The sequence below is a fragment of the Zingiber officinale genome, chromosome 4A (genome assembly GCF_018446385.1).
Source record: "Zingiber officinale cultivar Zhangliang chromosome 4A, Zo_v1.1, whole genome shotgun sequence".
NCBI classification, from domain to species: domain Eukaryota; kingdom Viridiplantae; phylum Streptophyta; class Magnoliopsida; order Zingiberales; family Zingiberaceae; genus Zingiber; species Zingiber officinale.
The window spans coordinates 26901977-26913375 of record NC_055992.1 but is presented as its reverse complement, the minus strand read 5'-3'; the positions used below and the strand labels follow the sequence as shown (position 1 = coordinate 26913375).

The 11399-nt window shown below is 37.2% G+C and overlaps 2 protein-coding genes across 3 annotated transcripts in view; both read left to right on the top strand.

Moving 5' to 3' along the window:
- The first annotated feature begins 284 nt into the window (after window positions 1-284).
- LOC121969744 (tRNA (adenine(58)-N(1))-methyltransferase non-catalytic subunit trm6-like) overlaps window positions 285-11399 on the top strand; it is a 29651-nt gene continuing 18536 nt past the window's right edge. Inside the window, exons 1-6 of one of the 2 annotated variants that reach the window (XR_006108639.1) lie at window positions 285-530; window positions 695-831; window positions 1716-1836; window positions 2836-2917; window positions 2994-3064; window positions 3146-3187. Coding sequence is in view for 1 of the 2 variants with exons in the window: in XM_042519976.1 (XP_042375910.1) it covers window positions 355-530; window positions 695-831; window positions 1716-1836; window positions 2836-2917; window positions 2994-3064; window positions 3146-3187 (629 nt within the window). In the remaining variant the exon portion in view is untranslated. The remainder of the gene's footprint in view (window positions 531-694; window positions 832-1715; window positions 1837-2835; window positions 2918-2993; window positions 3065-3145; window positions 3188-11399) is intronic. The other variant, XM_042519976.1, reaches the window with a different exon arrangement.
- LOC121969745 (putative pentatricopeptide repeat-containing protein At3g49142) lies at window positions 5992-9451 on the top strand. The gene is made up of 2 exons (XM_042519978.1): window positions 5992-6148; window positions 6228-9451. Exon 2 carries the CDS (start codon window positions 7782-7784, stop codon window positions 8871-8873), a length of 1092 nt encoding a protein of 363 aa, XP_042375912.1. The 5' UTR covers window positions 5992-6148; window positions 6228-7781; the 3' UTR covers window positions 8874-9451.

Sequence of the window (11399 nt, the reverse complement as noted above, 5' to 3'; positions counted from 1 at the left end):
GATAAAAAATATTTTGACAGTGAAAAATGACTCAAAATTATAAAACATGATTATCAATCTCCATGATTTTAAGCTATTAAACTATGCCTCATTCGTCGTAAATCCTATCCGAGTGCAAACTCAATTGGAGGGAAAATGCTTTAAAAGAACGATTAAAAGAAAAGTAGCCCAATTATTATCGGAGTTTTGTTCATTGAACCCGAAAAGCAATGACCCACGAGTCCACGACCCATCAAGTCGAGCGCGGATCCTTTGGTCCGCGTTTTGCGGACCAGATGATCTGAGCCGCATCAAGTCAGTTCCTAAAACCCTTTGCCAACCTCCAGGGCAAACTCAACTCCAGCAGAAACCCTTATGGCCCAAGACCACAGCGCCGACGCCGTCGCCGTCGCCGTCGCTGCCGCTGAGTGCCAGCACCTGGCGGCTACTTCTCCTCCGACAAATCCAAAAACTACCTGGGAGGGCTGCAGCGTTCTTCTAGACATCAACGACGGTGACCGCCTAGTCTTCGCTCGCCTCTCTCCCGCCGCGTTCGTCTCTTTGCCCTTAGCCTTTTCCTCCTTAGGGTTCTTTCAAATTCCTCATTTTTTTTTCTCCTCTGCATTTGGCTCTCAGGACTCTTATTCGTCCCTTTACCCTTAGCATTTTCTTCCAAATTCCTGATCTTTTCTCTCGTCTGTATTTGGCTCCACAGGACTCTTAAAATTGGGAACAAGAAATGCTCGCTCGGCCCATTGTTGGGTTGCCCGTTTGGCTCTCTGTTTCGAGTTGGGAATGGTCCCGGTGGACCGTGCCTGTCTCGTTGTTCTCACTCCACCTCTGGGGCTTCCGGTAGGCTTTCTCGTTTGCGCGTGTGAAAAATTAACGTTTTTTTGTCTCGATGGCGCAATATTTCTCTGCTTGCTTCTGTGGTTCCTCTCTTGTGGTTTATTGCTTGTTTGGTTTTCCATGATACTATCATGCCAGGTCTGCCATTTCCTTTGATAAATGTCTGCAATGATGTCTATATCTTTTATTGATTACCGCTTCTGTATTTTGTACGACTTGCTTTGCCTTTCCATAGTCGTTACTTAACAAAGTATTTTGAATTTACATTTGGACAATGAGTTTAACTTTGCAAGTCCCCTGTGGTCCAGATTTATTAATCGGTTTTACTCAGGCTGGACCATTGGCATGGAAAGATTACTTTCACTTTTTGTTGGTGCAACTTTTGGTCCACATTAACACAAGTTGGAATCAAGAAAGATACAAGTGGTAAAAGCTTAGTTTTGCTCAACTTTGCCAAACATTGTGTTTGTTAGCTTTTGGTTTCAACCGTCTAATTTATTATAAGCTTGGAATTGGCTGTAATGTTATAATGCATAGTCTTGCTTGAAGAAGCTTTCGAGCTCTTCCAGTTCCGAGTAAATCATCTAATTTTCATACTGCATTAGAAACAAAGAATGCACTAAAAATGGAACATAATGTTTTTTTTTAGTTGGAATTGTTGATTAGATTAACTGTTTGATGTTTCCTATGGCTTGGCCATTATCTTCTGCGGTAAAAACTTTTAGAAGGATTAAGCTTTATATGTTTTCTGAAATGCTGCTAATGCCCATAACCATAGCAATCAAGTTGTCTTTATGAGAAATAAACATGGTGGACATAATCAATTGATTGTTTTTGTTGGCTTATCTAAGACGATGGCTTATCACAATTGACATTCTTTTTTACAGATAATGCTCTACAAGCAATTGAGGAGGAGAGCATAGCTGAAGATTCAAGAGATAATCGACTATTAATTGACAATAATACAGCCCAAAATTTATCTAGTGATGATATAGATGCAATGCGGAGGTTAGTTAGCCCTAATTTTTTTTTTTCTGATATGTTGTTTATTTATATTTCCTATCATTTCTGTAGCCAGAATCAACATTAGGTATACAGTCTACTTTTTTTTTTTGCTAATTAATAAGGGATGAATTTCATTTAAATCAGTCAGATGCCATAGTATTTTTTTCCCCCTAAAAACAATAAAAATTTGCAAGCTTTATGGGCTATTGTTGGCATACGCTCTTTTTCATACAACATGGATTAATGTTGATTGTATAATTTTATGCTAGGAAGTAGCAATGCAGAATATAATGTACACATGCTATGCTCAAGGGTCTTTAATCTTTACTGAATGAGATTATCAAATATGGACCACAACAAGACAATCACATTATTCAATTTGTTAATTCTTGCATGTGTGACTTCCACTTTCTTGACCATCTTCATTATACAATTGCTACTAGATATTGCAAGCGATATTAACTCTATTGATGTAATCAATTTCTGCTAGCCTCATTCTTCAGATGATGAAATCTCAAAAAGGTTTATTTTACCTTTTTGATATCTGCAATGCGCTTAGAGACTTTATTTTTCCTATTCTGATACCTCTAAGTCTTACCAAAAGGTTTCTTTTACTTTGCCTGAGTCGGTCATGAATATTGTTGTTCTGGTTTTGATGATGAACTAGATAATTTTTTTTAGCAAACAATGAAAATTACTGTTCTTGATCATAAATTCTTCCTTTGAAATAGTGTAGGACTCAAAACCAGAAACAAACATCAAAACTATGGTGCAAGAATTTTCTTTTTTTGTAGCTTGCATATAGTTTTATTTTAGTCAATCCTTGTTATTTGGTATTTGCTTGAGCCTAGTATGGTGCATTATGCAAAGCAGCCATTAGCATTTAGATTGTGCTATATAATGCCTATTGATTAAATTTTACCGGACTCTATTGCATGTAATTGATTAATATTTATGGACATTGACGATTAATGTTACTGTTATTTGCTTCTGCTAATGTAGAAACGGTGCTACTGGTGATGAAATTGTTGAAGCTCTTATTTCTAATAGTGCAACATTCGAGAAAAAAACTGTGTATTCACAAGTAAAGAACTAAACTTCTCAGATTTATTAAATATGAAAAGATTTTGAGTTGATCAGATTGATCAATTTATATGCAGGAGAAGTACAAGCGCAAGAAACAAAAGAAATATGCACCTAAGGTACTCTTAAGGAAACCATCTGCTCGAAGGTGATTCATTTGCTAAATTGCAACTTGAGTCTTGGAGCAGAATTATATTTACTAATTTAATTTTCTTTTGTTATGATGCAGCATATGTGAAACATACTTCAAGAAATTTCCTGCTCGAATAGGGTATTTCTTTCCTTCTTTACAATTTCCCCTCTAGGTGTTTGCTCAATTGGTTGCTGCAACAAATCTTTGATTATAACCTAATTTAAGGGAAGCATGCTACCTTGTTGCCTTTCATTTTTTTTTTTATTTTCCGATAGCGCTACCTGCACTATGAATGGATGAGTGCAACACTTTGTTAATCAACATGCTTTTGCCTTAGGCACCAACATTATTTGTTTGCGTGGTTTCTCTTTTTGCTTCATGCCCCTTTTTACAAAGCAAAATTTGACATATTTAGAGTTATTATCATGACTTAGTTGGCAAGTAGTTAAACTAGAAATCTTATTCTGCAGTTACTTGAATAAAGGAGTGATGTTTCTTTACTAGAAATGCTTCTATATAGTTACACCTCCAGATCATGATCACTGTTTATTTGTTGTTATGGCCTATCTAAAAGTGGATTTCCATGAGGAATAAAAATGTTACTCATGAATCATGATGATTAAACTCTTTACTCATTTCCACATACTTGCTAATTGCAGCGACTCATTTAATTGAGCAACTTTTGTTACTTATTTGTTTTTACTATTTGTATCCTCATAGATTATCATAATCATTAAGTGATGCTACACAAAATTGCTTGGGGTTGGCTACATGAATGTTATGCCTACATTGTACTCCATAGAAGGCTATGCCAATAGTAATTTTCATATTAATGATATAAACATATAGATCAACTTGAAAAAAAAATGTTGAACTAGGACCTGGGCGATCGGCCCGGCCTCACGGAAATTTTCCATCGGCTGCTAGGTTAAATTGAGAAACGCTCACGGCGGGCGTGGTTGCGTGCCTTATTTGGAGAAAAAAACCTTTACAAATGCATCGTAGCTAGGGATCGAACCGCGGGTGTCTGGATGACAACTTAGCCCCTTTCGTTGCATCGTTGCCCGAGGGCAACATATAGATCAACTTGAGCTTGTAGAATAAGTGGTTAACTTATAAACTTTAAAATAGTATCAGTGTGGTTGGTCTTGTAGGTCCTACATATGACTAATAATATCCCATCAAATCATGAGTTGAATTTAGCCTAGCTAAGTATGCTTAGTTACTCATCTACACATGAAGGTAGATTATTGAGAATATAAATATATAGATTGGTTCTTTTCCTTACTGCTTGAACTTTTGGAATTAGTAATCAGCCAATGGCTTGCTTTGCTCAAATCTCCTAAATCATTTATAGTTGTGTGAATGAGAGTTTTTTCTGTTCATATCCCTGTACCCCTTTAGCCCTTAGGTCTCATTGTGTAACATGTCTAACTATAGGATTGATGGACTTACATTCCTGAGGATAAAATTTCTTAAAACATGTTTTTTATGTCTTATTATATATCTACTTTAGAAAGAAGAAACTAAGGAAAATAACAAGAAAATAATCACCATTAACCCATTGGCAAGAATGTATATCATCAAATTAACCTTGTTTGTTAGTGCTTATATTTAATGCTCTTATTTAAAGGCTAGTTGCTATGAATATAATAAGTTGCTATGAAGTATAACACTTCACCCAGATGAGTGAACCGCCCCCTTAACTTGATAAACCCAACCCACCAACAAATCTTGTCTATTCAGGGTCAGCTATATGAATTCTAATTGTTTCATGCAGTCAAGTACTATGCTTGTAGAGCTTAGACTCATTTTATGCTGTCAAAGTCTAACACTATTGTCATCCTTTTTATTTAGGCAAGGGATCAACATTGGCAGTTTTAACTTGTAATCTCAACCATTGACACAGAATGTGTAAACCAAAGTTATAAACCTTCCATGCATCCACAACTTTCCATTGTGAGACTATATCGGGGGCATACAATCTCCACTGCCCAGGGCTCAAAGTTACTTGTTAAGGTTTGTCCAATGCAGCCCAATGTTTTCCATATCGGTAGCATATGAAGCCCAGTAAGTCAGTAGTGGCAGCATCACATGCAGTCCTTTCCAATTGAACACTTAATCAGGCTTGTTGCTTAAGCCTAAACTTGTTATTATGGCATGTATAGTTGCCTACCAAACAGCACTGTCTTATTAACATGATAGGCCTTACAATTGGTGCAAATGTAAAACCTGATTTACTCATCTAAGCCATATAATTCCTGATCGCTAGCCCATAATTATGTTGGATCATCTAAGCCATATGATTCTCAATCATTAGCCTCTAACAGTGGGACTGTGTGGGGTTTCATGCTGTGTGACACTAAAATTGGGGCTACAGGATAGTTTCAAATAATTAACAAACAATTAATGCAATGCTTGATTAAATAGATTAACAGAATTGTGTAGTGAATCTGATGCAGGAGGAATCTATAGATCATTATTATTATTTTTGGTCATTTTGTAATTTTCAGATTTTTTGGTATTCATGGTATTTTTGGTCTTCAAGGTATTTTTGGTTTTTTTTTTATATATTTTAGGATTTTAAGCCCGTTTAGAATTTTTTAGGATTTGTTTTTTCTTTTTTATTACGATCTCTTTCCTTCCTTTATAAGATAGGAATTGAGGTATAAATATTGAGATTTCTTTCCTTTTTGTGTTTTAAGGTTTACTGTCTATGTAAGAGTTCTGTTTAGTTGTTTAAAGACAAATCCTCTATTCTTAATAATATATTTTTTTTTGGTAAAATCTAGAGAACAACGGATTTCCCTTTGTTTTCAAAGGATTTTTTTCTTGCCTTCTCAATTCTCTCTTCTCATCGGTGCGCAGGATAATCGTTATTTTACCTGATGTTAGTTGGTATCAGAGCAAGGTTGGTTCCGGTTGAGGAAGCCATCATATCCAATGAAAGGACGTCGTGGAAGTGGTCGTGGTAGGCAAGTTCCGATGGAGGAAGTTGAGCACCGTGAAAGACGGTTGAGGATTGAGGATTTATAGAGACAAGTTGCAGATTTAAATCAGCGTGTAGTGGTGGCTATGTGAAAACTTGAAGATCGTGAGGTACGTGGTCAAGAGGATCGACTTGGAGATCTCAGATTTCAAATTAATTTACCCAAATTTTATGGTTCGTCACAAACAGAGAATATTGTTGATTGGATCAATAAAGTGGAGCGGTTCTTCGACCATAAACAAGTTCCGGATCGGATGAAGGTGAAGTTGATTGCCATCAAACTCAAAGGTCTAGTATCGACATGGTGGGAGCACTTGCGACGCTTACAAGGCCGACAAGGTAAGGCCAAGATCAAGAATTGGGAGAAGATGAAGAAAAATATGAAAGGTCAGCTTCTTCCCTTTGGCTACACTCAAACTTTGTCCCAAAGATGATTAGGTTTTGCCATGGAGGATAATAGCCTCGATGCCCAAGAAGACCTTGACGAAGACGTAATTTATGGTGATGGCCCTGAGACTTTATTTGCTTGTAAGGAATTTGACTCAGAAGAAATTGAAGAGAAATCTCGATCTTAAATTGGAGACAAGACCAAGATGATTAGCGAGCCGATATATGGGAATAATAGTGATAGAGATTGTGTTTTGGTGGTCATTGATTCCAATGCTCCATAAAATTCCCTTGAACAATCTGTAAAAGCTCCAGAAGCTGATGTAAAGGAGTTGGGAAGTACGGTCCAACATCATGAAGGTGGTGGGAAAGAAAGAGGGTTTCAAATGCACGTTTCCCGACTGCATTTTGCATGTCCTCACCAATCACGCTCCTAAATTCCTCGGCCTCTTGCTTGGCATGAAGATCCTGATCAAGGAGTTGGGTGAGTTGCGGAGCTAGTGCGATGACGTCAAGCGAGAGGTCAATAACGAGGCCTGCCAGGGCATGGAGGCCACCAACGAGGTCATGCTTTGGCTCCAAAATGTCGAGCGTTGCAGGCAGCCTGCATAACGAATAACTTCGAGATCAACAACGTAAACCTGGCCACCGTCGACTCCCGATCCAAGCTCGCCATCAGCTACCACCTCAGCAAGCATGCCGAAGTCGCCCGCGGTGAGACCACCATGCTCAAAATCAAGGCCCGCTTCAACAAGGATGCCGATCCGCTTTGTGGAGAGCCCCAGCGCGCTCACCGTAGGCATGGACTTAAAGATCAAGCAGCTTCAGAAGACATGCAGAGACGATGTGGGTGCCATTGGGATCCATAGCATGGGCCGCGTCGGACAGATGACGCTACTTAACTGGTTCATCAATGAGTTGCTCGTCTAGGTGACACACCTCGACGTGGTGAATTCAGTCAGGGTCACCCATAATTTTGACGTAGAGAAGATCCGATCATGTGCCATCATCATGTGTTCGACCTCTCAGGAGAATTGCCTGAGGTCGGAGCCACGACCGAGGGCGAATAAGTCTGTTGCTAAGGATGTCGCTTTTGGGTCGAATTCTGCTAACGCTTCTAGATTTTGTAGTCACATTGAGAAGTTGGCATTCCTCAAGATGTATGGTGAATCTTTGGAATTGTTTGAGATCTATAGATTGAAGCACAAACTTGTCGCAGCTAACACCAACACCTATGATGCTCTCATCAGTGCTTGTATCAGTCTGAAATCAACCAGAGCATTATATTTGGTGTTTCGGCATATGATCGATGTAGGTTTTGAGATGGATCAGTATATGTGAAACCGTTTGCTGGTCATGCGGGTGAAATGCAGCATGATGGCGGATGCACGAGGACTGTTTGATGAAATGTCTGAGAGGAACATTGTGTTTTGGAGCATTCTTATCCATGGTTACGTGCGATGCGGATACCCAAAACAAACTTTGGAGCTCTACCAGCGGATGCTCGTTGAAGGAGTTAGAACTGATCAAGTCCGTGTAGTCGGTGTCATTTCCGCATGTTTGCAATTGGGTGCGCTTGATCAAGGTCGATGGATACACTCCTACATGAAGAAGAATAGTCGATTGCTGGACGTTGTCACGGAGACAGCGTTGGTCGAAATGTACATAAAATGCGGGGACTTGCAGCATGCCCGGTTGGTGTTCAACCGAATGCCAAAGAGGAGCTTTTGGGTGAAAACATGCCGTACGGCTTCAAAAAGGTTTCATAACAAGATATCACTGACCGGTAGTTCAGACCAAGGTATCAGGTGCAGCCCTCTCTCAAGCAAGGCTCTTAATTGCTCTGCTGGTAGGAGGGACAGCAAGACCCCAATTGCAGCGACAAAAAAATCTATTGTTTCTTTCCAATCACTATTCCATTGGAGCAATGGAATAGTGATTTCATCTAAGGATGTTTTACCCTCGAATATCACAAGAGGCACCTACTTGGAGTCCAATCAATTTCCCCTGCCTTTACATTCATATCAGACTTCACAGATGAGGCAGTGCTTGACCAACTCTACACCTTGGTTTTCTCCGAGTCCTCATCATGCTTCGTGGGTTGTTCCATCACACGGGTCACCTTTTGATTCAACGACACATCATTCTTCTGCAATAACTTCTGAAACATCTCAAGTAACACCTGCTAGAGACACTTCTAAATTTCATGCAGCAAATATGCAGTTTACCTCTCCAAGTGCCTTGCTGCCTCGTCAAGACACTCCAAGTATTTTTACAGTAATGTTAAGTGAGATTCAAAATAAGGAAGCTTCTCCTGTAGGAATTAAAAGCCCCTCTACTAGGGAGAAGTCCAAAAAGAGGAAAAATATTTCTGCATTGGAGGAGCCTCTGTTGAATATTTCTACTCCCCAATCTCAATCAGATTCTGCTTCTGCCATATGTCACTAGTAATCTGCCTAGTTCTTCATCCCTTCCTCGATTGTTTAGTTCACTAAGTCCTATTTCTACATTGTGCTTTGATCCAAGTGGAATGTTGCTGGTGACAGCTTTCTATCCACGGTCACAACATCAACATTTTTGGTTTTATGATCTCTATGCTTAACAGTTCTGAAGGATCCAATGCTAAAGGCTCTTTTATTCATCTCTATAGGTTGCAGCGTGGCATTACCAATGCAGTTACAGGACATCAGTTTCATTTATTTGAACTTTTTTCTTCTGATGCTGTTACAATTCAGGGAGGTTAAATTTGCAAACACCTCGTATGCTATAAATACACAGGTTGTTGATGCAAACGATCAAAAGATTGAAGCTGATGAAGCAATCAACTTGGTTGAAATATAGTCTGCTGATGGAATTGATTGTGCAAAATTGGTTTTGAGCTTCTAAAATTTGGAAATAAAGTTGCATCTGGATCAACGAGAATTCCCAAGGTTCAACAACTGTTAGTATTTTTGCTGATTTGGCATCCGATGATCTTCCTCATGGGCTACCACTTGAAACTACTCTGAAGGGCGAGTTCTTTTCAACCTTGGGTCAGATTATTGTTATTATTTTTGTAATTTTATAATTTTCAGTTTTTTTGATATTAAGGATATTTTTGGTTATTTTTATTTTTATATTATATTTTAGGATTTTAAATCCGTTTAGAATTTTTTAGGATTTGTTTTTGCCTTTTTTATTAGGATCTCTTTCCTTTACAAGATAGGAGCTGAGGTTTAAATATTAAAATTTCTTTTCTTTTTGCATCTTAAGGTTTAGAGTCTATATAAGAGTTCTGTTTAGTTGTTTAAAAGATAATCCTCTATTCTTAATAATATTTCCTTTGTTTTTGGTAAAACATAGAGAACGATGAGTTTCTCTTTGTTTTTGGTAAAACATAGAGAACGACAGGTTTCTCTTTGTTTTCGAAGAATTTTCTTTTTGCCTTCTCCTCAATTCTTTCTTCTCGTCAGCCCGCAGGATAATCACTATTTTGCCCGGTGTCAGAATATGAATTTATAATTTCATTAATTGTTATCATTATCATTATTATTATTATTATTAAAAGTTATAGTTATTAATTTGACATTGCAAATATATTTAATAATAATATATATATTTGATTAATACGGTGAGGATAGTTTAAAACAATAATATACTAAAATATTAGAAAAAGTACTAACAATAATTTGAATGATTTTAAAATATATAAGAACAAATATTATTAAATATCGAAACTATTGTTACTAATTTATTTATTTATTATATTCAATTATTATTAATTAAATATAATTATTAAATTATAATTTGATGAGTATATAATTATTTAGCAAATAGTTCTATTTATTTTTATATATTTTTTATTAATTTTTAAATACCTAATATGTACGCGTAGAATGACTTATAGTATTGTTGATAGTGTAGAAGTGTAAATTAGGTTGGGTTGTGTGTGACTCAACGTGCCACGATGGGTTGTGCCTGACACAACATGACAATAGTTGTCATTTTAGGCCTGACCTGTGCAGTGGTCGGACCAATGGCGGTGGCTTGGCTCGATTCGAAGCTAAGCCAAGCACCCGATTTTGGGCTATGTTGAGCCAAGTACTCGATCCTGGGTTGTGCACGGCTTGCGTGCCAAGCTTGGCTCAGATTCTTAAAAATAGGGTTGTAAACAAGTCAAGCCGAACTTTGGGGTGTTCACGAGCTTAAAATGAACCAAATTTTTGAAATGATTGTTCAAGCTTGACTTGGTTTATTTTTTATGAGCTTGAGCTTGTTTGAAGTTTGAAACTTGGCTTGAGCTTGGTTCGTTTAGATGTTATCAAGCTCTCAATTCAAGCTTGACTTGAGTTTGATTTGAGCTTGGTTCGTTTAGATGCTATCGAGCTCTCAATTCAAGCTTGTTTGATTGTTTGAAACTTTTAGTTGTTTGATTAATTATTGAGCTTGATAATTCAAACTTATTTGTTTATTTTATGTTTTTTTATTGTTTATTTAGCATATTGATAAGAGTTTTATTAATGAATATGGTTCTTGAACATTATTCACGAATGTTGTTCACAAATATTGTTCACGAATGTTGTTCACAAACATTGTTCACGAACGTTGTTCACAAACGTTAATGAGTTAAATACATATGTGCTCAAGCTTATTTATTTATTAATCTTGTATATTGAATGAACATAAATAAGCTCTTACTAAGCCGAACACCAAGTTTGTTCACGAACGTTTGATTCATTTACAACCTTACTTAAAAATAAAAAAAGAAAGAAAACAAAAATAGAGAAAAAAATAAAAATTTTAAAAATAAAAAAATCTATAAAATATCATGATATATATTATTTTATAAAAAATATTTCTATTATTATTATTACTATTACTATTATTATTATAAAATTAAGGTTAGGCACGTCTAATCTGGGCTCTCGCCTTTGTCTGGCGGCTAAGACCAACTTGGAGGTACGTGCCTAGGCCTAGTTAACTCGTTTTGACATG

Excerpts from the sequence above, each read along its gene's own strand:
- LOC121969745 (XM_042519978.1), top strand. The coding sequence starts at position 7,782 with ATGCGGGTGAAATGCAGCATGATGGCGGATGCACGAGGACTGTTTGAT.